Below are 19,970 nucleotides of genomic sequence, written 5' to 3'. Positions count from 1 at the left end.
TCTCAATTGGAGCCACCCCATAGCAACATTGCAATAATACCAAGAGGAAACTGAGCTGTGACTTGTTCTCAGCTTAGGTAGCACATCAGGGCTTTTCTTCTATCTTAAAAAGAGGTAATAGGAAAGGCATTAGGGTGCCGAACTCAAGAGTGAGGTAATGGGGTAGGAATCTAGCCTAGATGTGTGTCTGTAAACAGTGGTCAGGTGGGAGAGCTTTCTAGCAAAGGGAACAGTGTATCACAGATCACTTGTACATCACCTAATTAATACATGCCAACAAAGTCCTTCTACTGTCTACATTAGACAACCATGTGAGTCTCTGAGAGAATCAATGGATGCGAATCAGATGTAAGAAACTGGAATATCCATAAGCCAGTTCTCCCACTTGCTTTTATACATACATACATACATACATACATACATACATACATACATACGTCAACTGTGACTTGATGGCGCATATATATTCTTGTCCCAATATATATATATATATATATATATATATGCGCACCATCAAGTCACAGTTGACTTATGGCAGTCCCATAGGGTTTTCAAGGCAAGAGAGATTTGGAGGTGGTTTGCCATTGCCTGCCTCTGTGTCACGCCCCCTGATATTACTTGGAGGTCTCCCACACAGGGTCAGGGCTGAGAGTATGTGACTGGCCCAAGGTCACCCAGCAAGCTTCCATGGCACAAGTGGGGATTCGAACCTAGGTTTCCCAGGTCCTAGTCCGATTCTTTCACTACTACACCTCGCTGGCTCTCGGACATAGTATTACAGACCTGAAAGTCACTGCTGTACCAAAAACAAACAAACAAGCAAAATAAACACGAAACAAACCACCTTCACAGGGAATATACAGTGTGAAAGTGCTGAATTAGAACTCATCAAGAAATTAAACACTGCATATCATCCAGGCTTGAATTTCCTGACTCACTATAATCTCTAATATCTCTACAGGGACCCACTTTTAGAAATTTTAATTGGCTGTTCTTGTTTTATTAAACTGTAACTATTCATCCTACTGCTGATTGGTTTGATTTATTATGGGATTTACACCTAACCTGCTTCAACTGTCCCTCCATCCTTCCCTCAAGAAGAATTCCCAGTATGATTTTTCCCCTTCACATATCTGAAGAAGTGACCTGTGACTTATGAAGGCTCATATTGAAATAAACGTTGTTAGTCTTCTAAGGTGCCGCTGGACTTTTGATTTATTTTGTTACAGCAGATTATCGCGGCCACCCCTTTGCAGGCTGTCACATTAGGCTACACCACGAATCTAAGTTCTGTGATCATTAAGTTCATTATGGAAAGGTGGTTGTTTTACCTGACCTCAAGTACCTCAGACCTGACACATTAGCTTATGCAAACTCATAAGCTCATACGTGATACTCTATGCATTTTTGTAAAGGAACGTGTTGGGTGTGAACTACTTGAGCTGGGTACCCAAGGTTGGGTGAAAAGAAAATATATATAAGTCTATGTATAAATACTGAAAGTATAATTTATTAGAAGCGCTATATAAAAGTTAAAAATTATTTAAAAGCATTAAAATAACACAATGGCATTTCCTGAGGTTGATAACTATAACCACATATCAAATGAGTTTCGGCCTATGGGGCCTTCATCAGTGGTTAATTAAAACCCTTTGTTAAACCTGCACACATTTACAGAAATACATTAATGAATACAAATACAAACAGTTCAAACCCAACCAGGCATGTGTATATGTTGTAAATTCTATTCCCAATTACTCAAACATCTGGTATAATAGGTTCTTGTTGTAATACTGGTTAGTATAAGTCTCTCCAATACTATATGTGCAGGTATCAACCTAGTAAAGCAGTAATCCTTCAGAATCCCCCCCCCTTTTTGTACCCTTTAACTCAGGGATGGGGAACCTCTGGCCCGGGGGCCGTATGCGGCCCCCGAGGACATTTTTTGTAGCCCTCGGGAGCTCTGGGGCCCTGCTGTAGAGGCACTGCCCTCATCGAGGGTGTTCCTGGGGCCACGGCTTGCAGGGCGAGAGGAGGGGGAGGGATGCTTCCCCCAAGGCTGCCCCCTACAGCCACGGCATGCAGGAACGCCACAGCACACTGTAAGCCCCTCTCGCCACCTGTCGGCTGTTGAGCGGCGGGAGGTGGGGGAAGAGGCCCATGGCTCCAGGCAGCAGAGTATGCGCTCGGGAGCTGATCGAGCTTCGGGGGGCCTTTTGTGGACTCAGGGGGGAGGGCATGGACACTGGGGCCCAGTCGCGTGTGACTGGATGTGCCACCGTGTGTGTGGAGGCGGGGAGGCTGGGGACTGTTCGCTCGGGGTCGGCGTGCGCTGCTCTAGCCTCTCCCCCCCTCCTGCTGGGAGATCTACGCCTGGTATAGCCCCAGAATGATGTTATAAATGTGCAAATGGCCCTTGGCAGGAAAAAGGTTCCCCACCCCTGCTTTAACTCTTCACATATGACATTTCCCTTTAACATAAATGGTCCTGCCTGCCTCTTTTCCTGAGGCCATGAAAGAACTTTTGTCTGTGGGAAATGACTGACTTGTGTGATTCACCTGACCCTTTTGGTGCTGTCTGTTGTGTGGGAGAGTTGTTCAAAGTGATTTTTTACTGTAAGCAGTCTTGGGTCCTGTTTTATGAGAGAAACGCAGGGTGAAAATCAGTCAATCAATAAAAATCCTCTAAATCTTTTTTGATCACCAGGTCTTCTGTGTTTAGATCCAGTTGGTGCCCTTTAGTATGCCAGGTTTTCAGGAGCTTTGTGACCAATATGTTTGACCTCTTACCCCATGTTCATTTTATACCTGCTTCCTGGGGGATTTGAGTCAGGAGGCACAACTCTGCTCTAGCCTATAGAGCTGTAACAGACGATCCTGGAAAAACAACAACACAGCATCTTGTTGCCTTGAGAATGGCTGGCCTGTGGGGTCTGAGAATTTTTTCTTTAGCCCAGCGTACTCACTCCACATCTTGTAGAGAGCCATATTCACAATGACCATCAACCAAAAGATCCAGCGTGGTGCAGTGGTTAAGAGTGGTGGACTCTAATCTGGCGAACTGGGTTGGATTCCCCACTCCACATGAAGCCTGCTAGTCACAGTTCTCTCCAAACTCCCTCATCCACACCTACCTCACAAGGTGTCTGTTGTGGGGAGAGGAAGGGAAGGTGGTTGTAAGCCGCTTTGAGACTCCTTAAAGGTAGAGAAATCGGGATATAAAAACCAACTTTTCTTCTGTTCCTGGTAAAAGGCCTGCAGCTCAGGGAGGCCCTCAGCTGACTTTTTATTCTGTAAGCATTTGTTTCAAGTGGGAACCACAAGCCCCAGCAGGCAAGGGCACTGCCCGCTTTCTTGAAACGTGGGACAGGTGCTGCATTGGGGAACAGTGCTCAGAAGAGGCACAGGAGGCATAGCAAAGAATCACTGAGTGACGGTCACTGCTAATTATTTTCAACTACTGGTGGGATTATTAATCTATGCTTGTGTTTGACTGCAAATCATTTGGGTCTCTAGGAATTCCAACACAAGTTCTGAAAACTCACAGAAGCACAATAGTCTTCTCCATGTGGAGCCAAGCCGACTTGTAAGGATTTTGACGTACAGGTGTCTTGTTGGTTTGGGTGCCTGATTTTAGCATCAAGACCTATAACTAGTGAGGTGGTTTTGGGGGAAACAGAGATGGCCCTTTTGTATGAGGTCATCCTAATTCACTGCCATCTCTCAAAATGCTAAGGTAAGGCTCAAATAGTTAAGAGGTAACCTTAAATGCTTTCCTGTCCTTTAAAGAGAAGAGTGTAGTCATTAAGGAAAGACACTCTGCCACTCCTGTTCCTATTCAGAATATCCATCAGAATCTTTTCACAAGCTTTTCCTTTACTTCTGTACTGTATTGAGGTATTACAGTAAAGGTTTCTAATATTAAGCACATTTCTAGCTTCGCGCCCCACCACCGCCATTCACAAACCAAGGTAGCATTTTACAATCAAAGATCCCGGTGCTGTTTCTAGGATTTGCCTCTAGCCAGCACTCTGCCTTGAGAAAACATGCTCTGTTAGCCCCACACACTGCCTAATAGCCCGAATGGCATGTTTTAAGAGCATCAATCCACCAGCTGCCCGCTGTGGCATTATGGATGTTGTGTGCTCTGGCAGGCCCTAGAGCAGGAGGGTAACATAGCAACCTCTATTCAGAGCTAAAGGGGCAGAATTAATCAGACACATTTGTCCCTGTTCTGTGGGGGGGAAAAAAACCCCCTGCCTGCCAGTGTATGAGAGGAAAAATGGACAAGGGGTCTGGCACTGTCCTCCATTTTGAAATGCCAACCAAACCAGAGTTGCAAAACAAGCAGCTGGGTAATATAGCAGTCAGATATGGGAAGGAAAGAGAGAAGAACGCCCTGTAACTAGGTGGATGGAGTCTTGCATTAAAGGCAGAATGACGCGGGCGTTGTTCGTGAAGTCCCATGAATGGAATAATCAAGGCTTCTCAGTAGGAAACCTAAGGTGACAGAATGCGGCTCATGTTGAAGAGAGAAAGGAGTGGGAAGGCGAAAAGATGCAGAATTCACAAGCAGCTGGTTTGTGGTGATAGCTGTTTATCAGCCGTCTGTAGTTTCCACATGGTTTTTTGGACTGCCCTGATATCATTTCGCCACAGCCCTCAATATGAGCATCAGTTATTATGAGGGCTGTCAGGTGTAGCATGGTCACCTATAACTAGAGACATTTTAGAACATCACAGTCTCATAGAATTTTGGGTGTAAAACCGTATTTTGCAGAGGATAGGTTACCAGAGGTTCTCCAAGAAAAGACTGGTAATGCAAGACATGAGGCTAAGGGGGAGTTGTTTCTTTTCCTTCAAAAGGGGTAGTGTTGCTTTGAAGCTCCAGAACAGAGAATGATAGCGCCGAGAAATCTTCACTAAGGGAAGCTAAGAGAAACAAAGCACTTGTGGAATGCTGGTCATATTCCTGGTATGCGTGGGAAATGTAGGCAGCTAGGGTTACCAACCTCCAGGTTAGACCTGGCGTTCTCCTGGAATTACAGCTGATATTCAGACGAAAGATGCATTCCCCTGGGGAAAATGGCAGCTTTGAAAGGCAGGCTCTTATGGCACACCATGCCGCCTACGAGAAATGGACATCCCTCTCCAGGCACCATCCCCAAGTCTCCAGAAAATTTCTAAGCCAGAGTTGTCATCCCTAGTAGCACCTGAGAGCTGGTGAAAGGTCCAACGTATTTTCATCACAACTGTGCATTCCTAGGTACAAACTGGAATTCTGATAACACGGTTCCCAAGGAGTCCTCATTTTCAGTGTTAGGGCGCATAACTGCACAACTAAGAACAGCAACAGGGTTCGTAGGAAAAAGTGGATTTTGAGGAGAAATTTCAACAAAGAGGGCAGTACCATACAATTGTCCAGGCACAGGCAACAGCAAAGTAGAAAAGGTGAAATCATTTGGGTGAAAATGTTAGAATTTGAGGAACCAGCAATATAAGGGCAGAAGGACCAGAGAGGTCAAGATGATGATGGTGTGAGTAAAACGATAAAGAACAAGGACTTCATAGTGGAAGGAGGTAGAAACCGGAGAAGGGATTTGCAGAAGGGTGTCACATAGACTAAGCAATTACCATTGCACCAGAGGTGATAATTAGAAGAAAGCTTTAATTTGCAAGCACATTTTGCCTTACATGTACCCTATCTCCCTCAAAAGGACATGACATCGTTTTGCCTCCAGTTCTCATAGATTTGATATGATCCAGTCTATAGACATAAGTCAATATACAGTTGAACACATGAAGCTGCCTTATATGTAATCAGACCCTTGGTCCATCAAAGTCAATATTGTCTACTCAGACCGGCAGCGGCTCTCCATGGTCTCAGGTAGAGGTCTTTCACATCCCCTACCTGCCTAGTCCCTTTAACTGGAGATGCTGGGGATTGAACCTGGGACCTTTTGCATGCCAAGCAGATGCTCTACCATTGTCCACAGCCCCCTCCCCTAAGTTTAAGCAAAAGAGTGCCAAGAGTACTTTTGAAACACTAATTCTTTGAGTGTATTTGAAACACTAATTATTAAAATAACAGCAACAATAACAATAAGGCAAAAAAACTAGAACCAAGACAAGGGGGAAAAAGAAGGAAAGCCTGGACATTGCTTTCCATTTCTTTGATTGGTGTGGAAGACACAGCAGACTATTATGGCCATACTCCAACAGGAGTAATCTCAAGCAACCTTGACATATTAACTAGAGAGCACAAGATGGTGAAGCCCAGAGAGACAGTTTGCTTCTTCTGCCAGGAACCCCAGAGACTAGCATTGTTTCCAGTTACAACAGGCAGACCAAGCCTAGTTTCCACTGAAGAGACTGTGGGATTTGAGGAGGGGAAAAGTAAGCCAGAAGTCACAGGTGATATTAACGCATCTCAGTACCGTTCAGAAGCAAGGGAAAAGAAACCACTTTGGGTTAAACAGCAGTAATAAGAGCACTACCTAAGACAGGCCTGTCTTGTTTGCAATAATAAAACCGAGGGCCCTCTCACTTCATCCTCAGAAACATTTCAGTAGAACTGGAAAAGAGGTAACCTAGGGCTTTCTGCATGCAGAGTGTGTGCTCAGACATACAGTGAGGGAAAAAAGTATTTGACCCCTGCTGAATTTGCCCGTTTGCCCTCTGACGAAGAAATGACCAGTCCATAATTTTAATGGTAGGTCTATTGCAGCTGTGAGAGACAGAATAACAACAGGAAAAAACCCAGAAACCCAGAAGACAAAAGTCAGAGATTGATGTGCATTATAATGAGTGAAATAAGTATTTGATCCCTTTGCAAAAGATGACTTAGTACTTGGTGGCAAAACCCTTGTTGGCAATTACAGAGGTCAGACGTTTCTTGTAGGTGGCCACCAGGTTTGCACACATCTCAGGAGGTATTTTGTCCTCCTCCTCTTTGCAGATCCTCTCCAAGTCAGTAAGATTTCAAGGCTGATGTGTAGCTACTCGAACCTTCAGCTCCCTCCACAGATTTTCGATGGGATTAAGGTCTGGAGACTGGCTAGGCCACTCCAGGACCTTAATGTGCTTCTTCTTGAGCCACTTCTTTGTTGCCTTGGCCGTGTGTTTTGGGTCATTGTCATGCTGGAATACCCATCCTCGACCCATTTTCAATGCCCTGGCTGAGGGAAGGAGGTGCTCACCCAAGATTTGACGATACACGGTCCCGTCCATCGTCCCTTCGATGCGGTGAAGGTGTCCTGTCCCCTTAGCAGAAAAACACCCCCAAAGCATAAGATGTCCCCCTCCATGTTTGACATTGGGGATGGTGTTCTTGGGGTCATAGGTAGCATTCCTCCTCCTCCAAACACAGCGGTGGGGATGGTGTTCTTGGGTTCCTAGGCAGCATTCCTCCTCCTCCAAACACGGCGAGTTGAGTTGATGTCAAAGAGCTTGATTTTGGTCTCATCTGACCACAACACTTTCACCCAGTTCTCCTCTGGGTCATTCAGATGTGCATTGGCAAACTGCAGACTGGCCTGTACATATTCTGTCTTGAGCAAGGGGACCTTGCGGGCTCTGCAAGATCTCAGTCCTTCACGGCGTAGTGTGTTACCAACTGTTTTCATGGTGACTATGGTCCCAGCTGCCCTGAGATCATTGACAAGTTCCCCCCGTGTAGTTCTGGGCTGCTTCATCACCGTTCTCATGATCATTGCAACTCCACGAGATGAGATCTTGCATGGAGCCCCAGACCGAGGGAGGTTGACAGGGATAGGGTTAGGGTTGTCACCTTCTTACCAAGCTGCTTGGCAATAGTCTTGTAGCCCAGTCCAGCCTTGTGCAGGTCTGCAATCTTGTCCTGACATCTTTGGGCAGCTCTTTGGTCTTGGTCATGGTGGCTAGTTTGGAATCTGATGGATTGATTGCTTCTGTCGACAGCAGAACCCTAACCCTAACCTGGCTGGTTGATAGGGGATCAAATACTTATTTCACTCATTATAATGCACATCAATCTCTGACTTTTGTCTTCTGGGTTTCTGGGGTTTTTCCTGTTGTTATTCTGTCTCTCACAGCTACAATAAACCTATCATTAAAATTATGGACTGGTCATTTCTTCGTCAGAGGGCGAACGGGCAAATTTAGCAGGGGATCAAATACTTTTTTCCCTCACTGTAGATACACTAGGAAAAAAATTGAGCTGGTGGTTTACTTCCTTAAAAGGCTGCCTCTCAGCTTCCACTGAAGAGAAGGCTCTCATTTCCTGCACTAGGCAACGGTTGTATTACTGAGGAGATGAACTGGACAATCTAATAGACCCTCCCCTACGACAAAGAATTGGTCCTATTGGCCTAGCTACACAGGCGGGTTTTCTGTTCTGACCATAACTAAGTCAAAGTCCATCAGGACCAAAGACTAAACATCAGGATATGGTGAATGCCTTTTTACAGACATGACCATGAAGCACCAGCAGTCACTTCAGGATGAAGGCATGTGGTGAAGGCATGTGAGGAAAATTCCCAATATTTTGCAAAAGGGCCATCAATCCAAACTGGCTGGATAAACTCCAGCATTCAGAAAATCTGGTGGAGGCAGGAGAAGAAACGGGGTATCTCGGGTCAGCCTGGTACCATGTGGTGCATAACATCACCTTCAGCTTCCTTCACTCATAGCAAAAAATAGTTTTGATTGGGTTTTGCTTTTGCAGAAGGATGGGGGACCAATTATGCCCAGCCATGTAGGCAAGCTGGCCTTAAGTGCTAGTTTGGTTTTGAGAGCTTCAAATTAGTGAATAGTCCGATCCTGTGGACTTGGCTTGAATTGGCCTGCTTGGGGGAAACCAGGACCCATGACGAAAGGAATGACGGTCTCTCAATGACAGTAAATATATCTTCAATGGCCTTTAAATATTAGGAAATGGTTCTGTTGAAGCAAGGGAAGGGAGGGGCAGATGTGTGCTATGTTAAGAGAGGGTGGTTTAGGCACTTTCATGCCGAATAATGCACTTTCAGTCCACTTTCAATGCACTTTGCAGCTGGATTTTACTGTGTGAAATGGCAAAATCCCCTTGCAAACTATAGTTGAAGTGCATTGAAAGTGGAATGAAATTGCATTTTTCAGGATGTATGAAAGAACCCTAGAGACTGGAGGGGATGAAGAGAGGAGAAGTCTGGCAGTGCTGAAACACCTTAACGATGTAGGATCTTTTTCTTTGGGGATCCGATGTGGGGTAGCTGATCCAATGTGGTGTCTCATTACCAATGCTGATTTCTCCTCGCCTGTTACCCCTCTGTATATCACACCTAATCTAATCGTGCCTGCTGTTGTCATTTACCTGCTATTGACATTTGCATGCTATTGCCATTGGTGTCTGAATTCATTCTTCTCTACTTAAGGACAGGTGGACTCACATTCTAGCTGTATCTGAAGAAGTGAGCTGTGACTCAGGGTAGCTCATACCCTGCCAGAAATGTTGTTAGTCTTTAAGGTGCTATTGGACTTCTGCTCTTTTCTACTGCTACAGACAGACTAACACAGCTGCCCATCGTTATCTGTCTATGCTACAGTTAGGCAATAGCACAAGCTTTCTTGTGACATTCTCAAGAAGAGATGGGTATCTGATGACGGTCCGGCTGAGGGTGGAGGGTTGTGCTGGAGCCTCTCATTCCAGCTCTGATTGAGTGTAGCTTTTATCCTCGCTGTCCAGGGTGAGTGCAAAATGCATGCATACTGAACATAATATTGTCACCCAGTTTTTTCCCCTTGTGGCTAAAGATGCAGCAAACCTGCCTGCACTTGCTTAGTGAAGAAAACGAAGAAAGTTCCTGCTTGAGTAAGGCAGGGTCAATGAAAAATGGGAGCTGCGTGGCAGCTGCCAGAATAGAGCCAAGAGGAGCATGCAGGAGTTCCAGGATCCTTCAGGGGTGGGGAAGGGAGCAGTTTGGGAAGGAAAAAAGATCCCAAGACTGTGACGTAGCCATTGTATCTTGTGCCTCTGTGCATGTTGTGTGGGTCATCTCATGAGCACTGACGAGTTTCCTTTTCCTTCCTTCCGAGCAGCATATCAATGGGAGCCGACCATCGCCTCACTTCTTGTACGACCCGTCAATCTTTGCCTTCCGGTCTCTGAGCACTTTGAAGTCTTTGAGTCCCATAGCTCCAGTCGAAGAACCATCCTGTGCCTACTGAAGGAGATACTTGAAACTCTCAGGAATCATCATACCAACCAACTGCCCACCGGGGACTGGATATGGGAGGGCACTTGTTTGCAATAATCCCTGGTACCATGAAATGGGGTGACTTTTCTCTGATGTCTGTTTTTTCGTGCCACCATCCCTTCCGAGGACTGGCAGAAATGTATGTGCATTGAGCAAGTTGGGCTCATAAGCCATAGTGCCATTGTGGAGTTGTTACCTGGTACACAGAAAGCCAAGTTTCTTCTAAAAGGAAAGTGGTGTGTTGCACTAATGAATGAGCAGCCACCAGTGTAATAGGATGTGAAGAATAAGCAGGCTTGTCTAATCTCCCTTCCTGAACTGGTAAGAGTTGTCCCCTCTGCATGATGATTTTCCCAGTTGACTAGCTCCTGTCTAAGAAGTAGGAAGCATTATTGCCCTTCTCCTAATGGTCAAGGTTCAAGATGGATCTGGCCTTAGCGATCCATGGAAGCTGAGTTTATTCTGCTTTGTGTAGCCCTGTTACAAGGCTGGTGCGGAAAGCACACTGTGATTGTGCAGCTTCAGACAAGGTACAACTATACACTGGTATGCTATGCCCCAGCTGATTTTTTCCATTCGGGGGAGGGGTGTGTGTCTATGCGGTATTCTGCCTTTGCTGTCTGGAATACAGTAGCATGGAAATTCCTGACATATTGCTTGTGGCAGATGTTACATGGGAAGTAAGAGGAGAAAAAAGAAGGGTGCGGCCATGTTAAAATCATTTCTCTGTGGTGGTTGCCCATGTGGCTTCGTAACAATAAAAACTTGGCCCTCCTAGGTGGTCACACTGTTCCCATGTACACTGCAGTTGCATGGGATAGCACTACAGGGAAGTGTGTGTGTGAAGAGAGACTTTGGTTTTATCATAGTTTTAAGTGAAGGAAAGTCCTGGGAAACGATACCATTAGAACTTGGGGGCAAAAGCCAGCAAGTATTCCTGTCCTTGAACTCTTGCTGGTATGAGTGAAATGGAACAAGGAAGATGGACATGTTCTAACATGCACATCTTTGGGGAAGCAGACAAATGACTCTGATGTGGTTGCAGTTTCTTTTTCTCTGCCATTCGTCTTGGCCTGCTGACCTAAGGCAGGCTAATTAAACATGCAGCTAAGTGGTGTACATTCTGCATTACTGTCCCATAACACTTACAGTGTATATTGGGGTCTTGGGTTTTGAATCTCTGTTCTAACACATATGCTGCATTATTCTTTGTCCGCGTGTAGTTGAGGACATTAATTCCAAAGAGTCTTCACACTAACAGCATGGTGTACAATCCCGTGAACCTGACTGCTGTGCAATCTCTATTTTTTATTTTTAAAAATACACCAAGATTTGTACAAGTATGAACCGTTCATGGTATGGAAGATCGCTCTGTAATTAGGAACATGGATCTTGGCCTGTGAACATGGAACCTGGGCTATCTGGCAAAAGCCAGTCTCGCTCGTTCTCATCAGCTGGGATCCTATACCTTGTTTCCACTTGTTCTCTTCTGTGGAGTATATGTTCCTCTGGCAGTAGGCACTTCTGCTTGGGCACAACCAATGTTTTCCAAGGAGCCTAAAAGCGCGTAGTGCCAGAGGAATGTACTGTTCAGCAGGGGACTACCTGTACAACAGACAAAGAGGAGCAGAAACAAGGTGTAGGATGCAAGCTATTGGATTATTAAGGCCAGAAGCCATCTAAGCTGTGGAAACAAGTTGACCTCTGCCTTGAGTCCTTCACATAAGATGAAGTCCAGATAGGTGGTGATAGCAGGGGGGGTGGTAGGATAAAGGACTCCTATAATTCTAGGTTTAACTGCCCCATTCCATATGAGGGCAATACAGGGAAGTGAGCAGCCTTCTTTTCACCAGCATTAATGAAGTAAAAAAGCAGGCTGCTTTTTCTTTGCTTACCGGGTTGTTCTGCTGAGAACAAAATCGGTAATTGAGCTCTTTCAAAACATATTACTTGTTTCCCCCCCCTCTTTTGTTCCTCCAATGGATGGGGAGAGGGGGTTTATTTTCTGACTAGTTTTAATTCTAAAGATGACCTTCCAGGCTTTACGGTCAGTTGTGCACAGTGGCAATTGCAGACCCTGTAGACCTGGCCTCCCTATAATGACAAGGGTAAATATAACCTGTTTTGCTATTTCTGCAGGCTAGGCTTGGCCCATAAACAGCCAGTGTGTGATGTGGTCAGGAACAGTTTTGGGTGGTACTCCTTCATGCCCGACGAGATCCACTTGTTCCACAGATACCGCTGAATGATTTACTGCTTTGCAGAGCAGGCCGACAATTTCTGATTAGGAAGGGGGAAGCTGTCCCATATGATGCTCCAAGATGAAGGAATGGAGGGGAGACGACCTCTGTCAATGTTGCCTTTCTTTAGTACTTTTGTAATATTTGCATCTTTGTTTGTTTTTTCAATAAAAACAATAAAGTTACATTTTAACTGCTGCTATATTCAGTACTGTTGGTTCTTTCTTCATTTTGTTAAAATACTAAGGCAAGGGAAAATAACATTATTTTACTCCTACAACTGTTTGGACTGTGCACACAAAAAATTCTCATCTCGTAACAAGGAAACACAAACCAGTTGACTAGAATTAGGGAAGAAACGCGGCCGCACACTCACCGGAGGCATGCCGTTGTGGTCATAGGGCGCAGCTCAGTGCAAAAATGGAGCTGAAGCAGCCGGCTGTGTCCATCCCCAGATGCTTCCACCCTACCCGCACGCTGGTCGGGGCCGATCTCCTGTCCCTCGGCAGGCAGCTGATTGGTGCTGGACAGTGGGCTGCTTTCTGGGACAGGGGGAGCACTCCCACCCCCTCATTACTTAATACCCCTTTGCCCAGCCGTGTGGCCTCGCGTGCTTGCATAATCCACCCTATGTTCAATATTTTATTTGCTGTTCTTTTTTTCCACAGCTTTAGGCACTTTTTGGCATTAGGCCAGATCTATTTAGGGGGAGGCTGTGCCTGCGAGCCTCCCTTCCCCATTTGGGGACCCCATAAGGGTTCTTGGGGTTGAGTCCTACTGCGGATGCCAAGCTTGCGGACTGTCGCTGACTCCACTCCCAGGTGATGAAGGTACCACTTAGAGGTCTGTGCCCTACTGGAACCACTGGTTTGCCACTCCAGTTTGCTTCCAACATTCAGGTTGGGGATCCTTCATCGGTTGACAGGGTGGTCACCCGATGCCCGGATTCATTCATTGGCTGACAGGGTGGTCACCTGATGCCTGGATCCACGCCCTATGCTTCATCAATGCTCCATCTGCTGTAATCAATACAGCTGTGGCCTTTGTTATCCCACTTCATTGTGTTGTTGAATTTATTACCTCTCCCGTTTCCGCTACAGTGCTGCTCCTGCCCATAGGACCGCAATGGGGCAGACATGGGATGCTTGCTCCATTGGGCTATAGTAGAAGGGTTGTATTTTTTACACTGCTTGCCTGTGTGGGTGGGCCTCTAGTCCTGCTTAACCTTGTTGAACAGTGGTAGTCTAACTTTCACACAGAGAAGTATGAGCATCTGGGTCCAAAATTTATGTGAAGCAAGATATATGCAATATTTTCTACTGACGCACAGAAAGCCTGTGGTGAAGGATCTTGGAAGAACCCAGCCTGATTCACCCTACTGAGAATGTGAATCCACGTCATCTGCCACATGCTCAGCTTGCAATGCATCCTACATTTTAGAGCAGGTCCACATGTCACTAGTCACTATTCTGCTGAGAAGGAAGAGAGGGTTGCTTTTAGGAATCAAGTATTGTATCCAGGGGTGTCCAAACTTTTTTCAAAGAGGGCCAGATTTGATGAAGTGAACATGCATGAGGGCCGACCATTTTGCCTGACATTCTTTGAACCATTAAAATTAAATGCAAATTAACTATTTTATCCAAAGTTTATTGCAAACGGCATACTTTTCATTTCGTCACATGGATGACAAATCTAAACAGGTGTTAAATCACTCTGCCTTTCATATCTGAAGGCCAGATGAAAAAAATCCAGGAAGCTGAAACATATCTCTAGAACATTGTAAAGTACATTACATATTACTGATAATAAAGGTTGTCTGTCAACTTTTAAGTTCAAAAAATATGAACAGGAACATAACACCAGGTATACATGTTGTGTCCACATATATTTATACCTGATTTAGACCAATTGACATTAACTGAGATTTTACAATGTATTCATCTCAATTGAAAAAAAAAACTTGCCTGCACTAATGTGAAGGGTGAAACTGAGATCTGGACTGCAGCACATAGGCTAGGTCTGGTTCAAAGGCAGTGGTTTTGATTCACAAAATGTCACACAGGTGAGAGTCACTTAGTCTTGTCCTCATGCGGTTCTTGTTAAAGTTCATAGCAGAGAATGTCTTCTCACACAAATATGTTGAGCCAAACAAGCTCAGCATTTTCTTAGCCAATGTTCGAATCTCTTGAAACCGGCTCTTATCCAGTTGACGGTCAAAGTTCACAAGAGAGAGCTGTTGGTGACGACTGCGTAACTCGTTGTCACAATGCAGGCCAATGAGCTCGAGCTGCAGCTGATCTGGAGCATCATTGGGGTCAACAGAGAATGGAGAGGAGAAAAGGCTGGTCTCCTTTTCAATAGCAGCAAAATCCTGAAAGCGCCGTTTAAACTCCCCAGCCAGAGATGCGATGTCTGCTGCATACCTGCTCGTTTGCGCACTGATATTGTCCTGTGGAAAACTGTTCATTATTTCCTGCAGTGCTGAAAAATGTACGGTATTGGGCTGTGTTTGTGACAATTGCCTTTGGAAAAGTTGCAGCTTTGTTCCAAAGGCTTTGAGGTGTGAATAAAGCTGGTGTACCGCTGCATCTTTCCCCTGAAGACTCGTGTTCAGTACATTCAGATGCTTTGTTATGTCAACTAAAAACCCCAAATCAGCCAGCCAAATAGGATCAGATAGTTCTCGCATCGGTTGTCCCTTTGTTTCCAAGAATTCTCCGATTTCCTTTCTGAGAGAGTAGAAACGATGCAGCGCAGACCCCCGACTGAGCCATCTTACATCATTGTGATATAAAACATCTTCGTATAAAACATCTTCGTATTCAGCCTGGATGTCCAGTAGAAACTGTTTAAACTGGCGGTGGCACAGGGCTTTCGAGCGAATAAAATTAATGGTCTTAAGCACCAGTTTCATAACATGATCATATTTGAGATGTTTAGCACAGAGAACTTGTTGATGGATGATACAATGGAGTTTAATAGCTTTGCCTCCTTCTTCGATCACCTTGTTACTGATTAGGGTTGATAATCCACTTCGTTCACCAGTCATGGCAGGTGCCCCATCAGTAATAATCCCAGAAACTGTTCCAAGGCATTTTCATGTCATCTATGGCGGAACTAACAGAAACAAATAAATCTTTTCCTCTTGTTTGGTCCATAAGGCTCTGGAGGTCACATTCATTTCATCGTCCACCCCTCTCATAAAAATCAGCAACTGAGCTGTGTCGGGTAGGTCCGTGCATTCATCACAGGCTATTGAAAAGAACTCAAAATCCACTCTTGGACATCAACTGGTTCTTAATATCTGATGAAATATCTTCAATTCTCTGTGCTATAGTGTTACGAGCCAGGCAAATGTTGGCAAACTCTTGCTTCTTCTCGGGACAGATATTCTCAACCATTTTCATAACACATTCTTTGATAAATTCACCCTCAGCAAAAGATTTGCAATTTTTAGCAATTAACTTTGCCACCTCATAGCTCGCCTTTGTGGCATTTTCATGTGACTCAAGGGCTCTTGTGAAAAATTGCTGTTGCAACATTAAAAAAGCTTCAAGTTGCTTACACTTTTCACTGTGGTCGCGCCCTGTTAGCTTGTCATATGACGTGCTATGTCTCGTCTGGTAGTGTCTCTTGACGTTAAATTCCTTATAAACAGCCACAGTCTCTTGGCATATCAGACAAACGCAGTGATTCCGTATTTCAGTGAACAAATATTCCACTTTCCACCTGTCCTGGAAGCAGCGGCCCTCACTGTCAACTTTCCTTCTCTTGTTTACAGTCACCATTTTAGAAATTGGCCAGAAGGGGAAGGGATCACGTGGGCGCAGTGCCAGAGGTTTTGGTCTAAGTGTGTTACTAAGTTCCTTAGTAAGACTTCAGCACAATGCTAGAGAGTTGGAATTCATATGCAGATCTGATACTGAGCCTTGGACAGAATAAAAAAATGTTACCAGCTGATAGTAATACCATGCATCTGACAAACTGGGCTGGCTTTGGTTCACAGTATAATGCAACAATAGGTGCCACAAGAATTTGTTTTAGCTGCAGCAGATTACCACTGCTACTCCACTTAAATAGGTTCAAATTTATTTATTTGTGTGTGTTTTTCATACACAAGGGACCAAGTCTACACAGCTTCCAGACTGTGTAGGGGCCGAGGCTCAGTGGTAGAGCCTCTGCTTGGCATGCAGAAGGTCCCAGGTTCAATCCCTGGCATCTCCAGTTCAAGGGACTAGGCAAGTACGTGATGTGAAAGACCTCAGCCTGAGACCCTGGAGAGCAGCTGCCAGTCTGAGTAGTAGACAGTAATGGACCCAGGGGTCTGATCCAGTATAAGGCAGCTTCATGTATTCAACTACCGCAGCCTTCCCTCCTCCAGCGGGTCAAGGAACACCGCTGACCCTGCCAATGGGGAGGGTCACAAACTATTGGAGTAGCACACCAATGTGCCCCTGCTCCCCCCACCGGGTGTAGCCTCCTCCATAGCCAGAAGAGTGCATCTGCACACAGGCAGGAAGATCCACTCCCAGCTTACCCCCCTCCGTCCTGCCCTTGGCCCAGCTGCCAGTGACCCACCCCCGGCTCCTGCCTCCCACAATCTTCCCTTTCGCCGCCTTCCTGCCCTCGGAGCATCTTTCCTCGCTGAGGCATCTTCCTACTTCGCTCGCCTCATCACTTCAGGCTTTTTTCTCCCAACAGAAAATGGACCTCCAAAAATCCAATGGTGGAAAAGACGCGGGAACCCTCCTCGTGCTTATCAACCACAGCAAGGAATAGACTGGGGGTGCATCACAGAGGTGCCGGAGAGAATGGCTTCCTACTGGAAACCAGAAGTAAGGTGAGGGCCCGGCTCCTAAAATCGTGAAGGAGCGCTGGGGGCCCGTGGGCGGTGGCAGGGAGGGACCTCCTTCCCTCCGGCCTACCAGCTGGCTGGCGGCGTCCCAGCCAGCTCCCGGGGTGCATGGGCTCCGTGCCAGGCTCCCGCGGTGCTGGGCCGTGGCGGGTATGGGCCTCCCGCCCCCCAGCTGGCTGGCGGCTTTAAAGCCAGCTCCCCTGGCGCGCCGGCTCTGCGCCCAGCTCCCGCTGTGCTGGGCGGCTGCTGGGAGGGGCCTCCCGCCCCCCAGCTGGCTGGCGGCCTCCCAGCTGGCTCCCGGGGCAGCCCAGCTTCGCGCCCTGCTGCCACTGCGCTGGGCGGCTGGGAGGGGCCTCCCACCCCCAGCTGGCTGGCGACTTTAAAGCTGGCTCCCCTGGTGCGCTGGCTCCGCGCCTGGCTCCCGCTGCTCTGGGCGGCGGAGGGGGGAGGCCCCCGCCCCCCAGGTAGCTGTCGGCTCCGCTCCGGGCTCCCACGGCTGGGGGGAGGGCCCTCGCCCCCCAGCTGGCTAGCGCCTTTAAAGCCGGCTCCCCTGGCGCGCTGGCTCCGTTCCCCGGCTCCCGCTGTGCTGGGATGCTGCTGGGAGGGGCCTCCCGTCCCCCAGCTGGCTGGCAGCTTCCTAGCCCGCTGTCGGGGCGCACCGGCTCTGCGCTGGGCTGCCCCGGCCGGGGGTCGGCCGTGGCTCCCAGGGCCTCTTGTCAGCTTTGCCCTTCTCCCCGGGGGCCGGATTCAACCAGTCCGCGGGCCATAATTGGCCCATGTGCCGGACTTTGGACATACCTGGACCATCCCCTGAAGTTTAAGAAGCTTGAGCTGAGGTGAATTAGTGCCTGATATTCTGCAAACCTGTGCTCTAACGATCACACTTTTATGACCTTTTCTGATGTATAGGAGACCATTTCTATCCAAATTGCAGCCGTAATTGCTAGAATTAGAACCTTCCTGTTCTGAAGTAGTAGACTCCTAATTGCCAGATACTAATAACATGGATTATAGAATTGACTCTAAAGGAAGCCATGACCCTCAGAATGCAAGACCTGAGCAACGCTATTTACAATATGACATTTTGGAGGATTCATAGGGTCCACAAGAGTTGGAAGCAACTTGATGGCACTTAACACACACAGCTGTATTCATCATGTCCTACTTGTAAGTATTCTGTGAGGGTGCCTGAATGGCTGCTGTTGGGAAGAGAGCTCTAACTATCTTTGACTCTGCATGATTGTGTTTATCTTCTTCTGCCCCTAGGGTTAAATGCAACAAAACTTTGAAGGAAGCGAAAGGGGTGGTAAGCTAGTCATGTTCTGGTTTCTGTCTGTGCCGTACCCCCGTGCCCTGTGAAAGATCTTAAGCCATTCAACATGTAGTGCAGCAAGAGGATCAATGAGGTACAAGATGTGTAGTTCAGCTAGTTTGCACAGCTGCTCCTATGGCTGAGTTCTTCTATGTCTGCACAAGAATTAGCTTACTTTTAAAAAAATACCAGAAATGCCTTCTTTTTTATTCAGAAGTTGCTTCATGTAAAGAAAGTTTTAGCACAGCTGTTTGGTGGTTGAGCAGCCAGAGCAGTTCCCGTAACTTCTGTCTGCCTCTACTCATCCTGTTGCCTCTGACTAGATTTCATGCAGGTGTTTCCCTTCAAAGATGAAAACAGATTATTTAGGTTCTGAAATGGGAGGGGGGATACTAAATAAAGGTGTGCTTCTAAATGTCAGCAATTTGAGGCATGGGTGCACACCCTATCATTTGGAAGAGGAAAGTGTCGAAGTTGTTAACAGTGGAATCCAGATTCCTTCCTTCAAGGCTCAGCTTCTGTTGTGGGAATATTATATTTCCTCGTCACCCATGCATGTGGGCGTGTGGAGACCTCAAAAGAATTTCCTTTGCATGAGTGGTGGACTCTAATATGGAGAACTAGGTTTGATTCCCCGCTGCTCCCCATGAAGCCTGCTGGGAGACCTTGGGCTAGTAGCAGTTCTCCGAACTCTCTCAGCCCCACCTACCTGACAAGGTATCTGTTGTGAGGAGAGGAAGGGAAGGAGATTGTATGCCAGTTTGATTCTCCTTAAAAGGTAGCAAAAATCAGCATACAAAAACCAACTCTTCTCCACCACCTCCATCCAATGGTATTCAATAGCATACTGCCCCTGAAGCTGAAGGTTCCTATTTAAATGCCTTGGCTAACAGCCATTGTTAGACATGCCTCATGAATTCATCTAATCCCCTTTTAAAACCCTCAAAGCTAGTAGCATTGCCGTATTTCATGGGCAGTGATGTAGCAATTGGGGGGGGGAGTTGTATTAACTGTATCTGTTTGTCTAAAGTAATTTGAAATTATGTACAGCATAGTTTGTAACATATGTTAGCAAAATCTTTTCCACACCTTCCTTTCCTTCCTTTTGTAGCCAATACCCAACACAAGCACACCTAAACCTATTGGAATTGCTAGGCCTTTCAACGTAGTTAACATAGATCTGCATTGGGGTATGATTCTCTTCTCTAACCTTGACATAAATATTGCTTCTGCTTACCTTTTGTGGTGAACACAAGCCCCCACTGTTTCTCCCTGCAGGTGGATGCTCCCTGCAAGATGGTTGTCCCACTATTATATTTGGGGTGCATGTGTAGTACTGCTGACCCTTT

The 19,970-nt window shown here is 46.4% G+C and overlaps 1 protein-coding gene across 3 annotated transcripts in view; it reads left to right on the top strand.

Moving 5' to 3' along the window:
* LOC130480585 (uncharacterized) overlaps nt 1–10,246 on the top strand; it is a 61,707-nt gene extending 51,461 nt beyond the window's left edge. For all 3 annotated transcript variants that reach the window (XM_056853182.1, XM_056853181.1, XM_056853180.1), the window contains one exon: nt 10,057–10,246. In XM_056853182.1, the coding sequence (XP_056709160.1) occupies nt 10,057–10,185 (129 nt within the window). In that variant the 3' untranslated portion in view covers nt 10,186–10,246. The remainder of the gene's footprint in view (nt 1–10,056) is intronic.
* Nucleotides 10,247–19,970: the final 9,724 nt, after the last annotated feature.

This window comes from Euleptes europaea, chromosome 7 (assembly GCF_029931775.1).
Source record: "Euleptes europaea isolate rEulEur1 chromosome 7, rEulEur1.hap1, whole genome shotgun sequence".
NCBI classification, from domain to species: domain Eukaryota; kingdom Metazoa; phylum Chordata; class Lepidosauria; order Squamata; family Sphaerodactylidae; genus Euleptes; species Euleptes europaea.
Note: the sequence above shows the minus strand (reverse complement) of the source record. Positions and strands in the feature narration are given on the sequence as shown.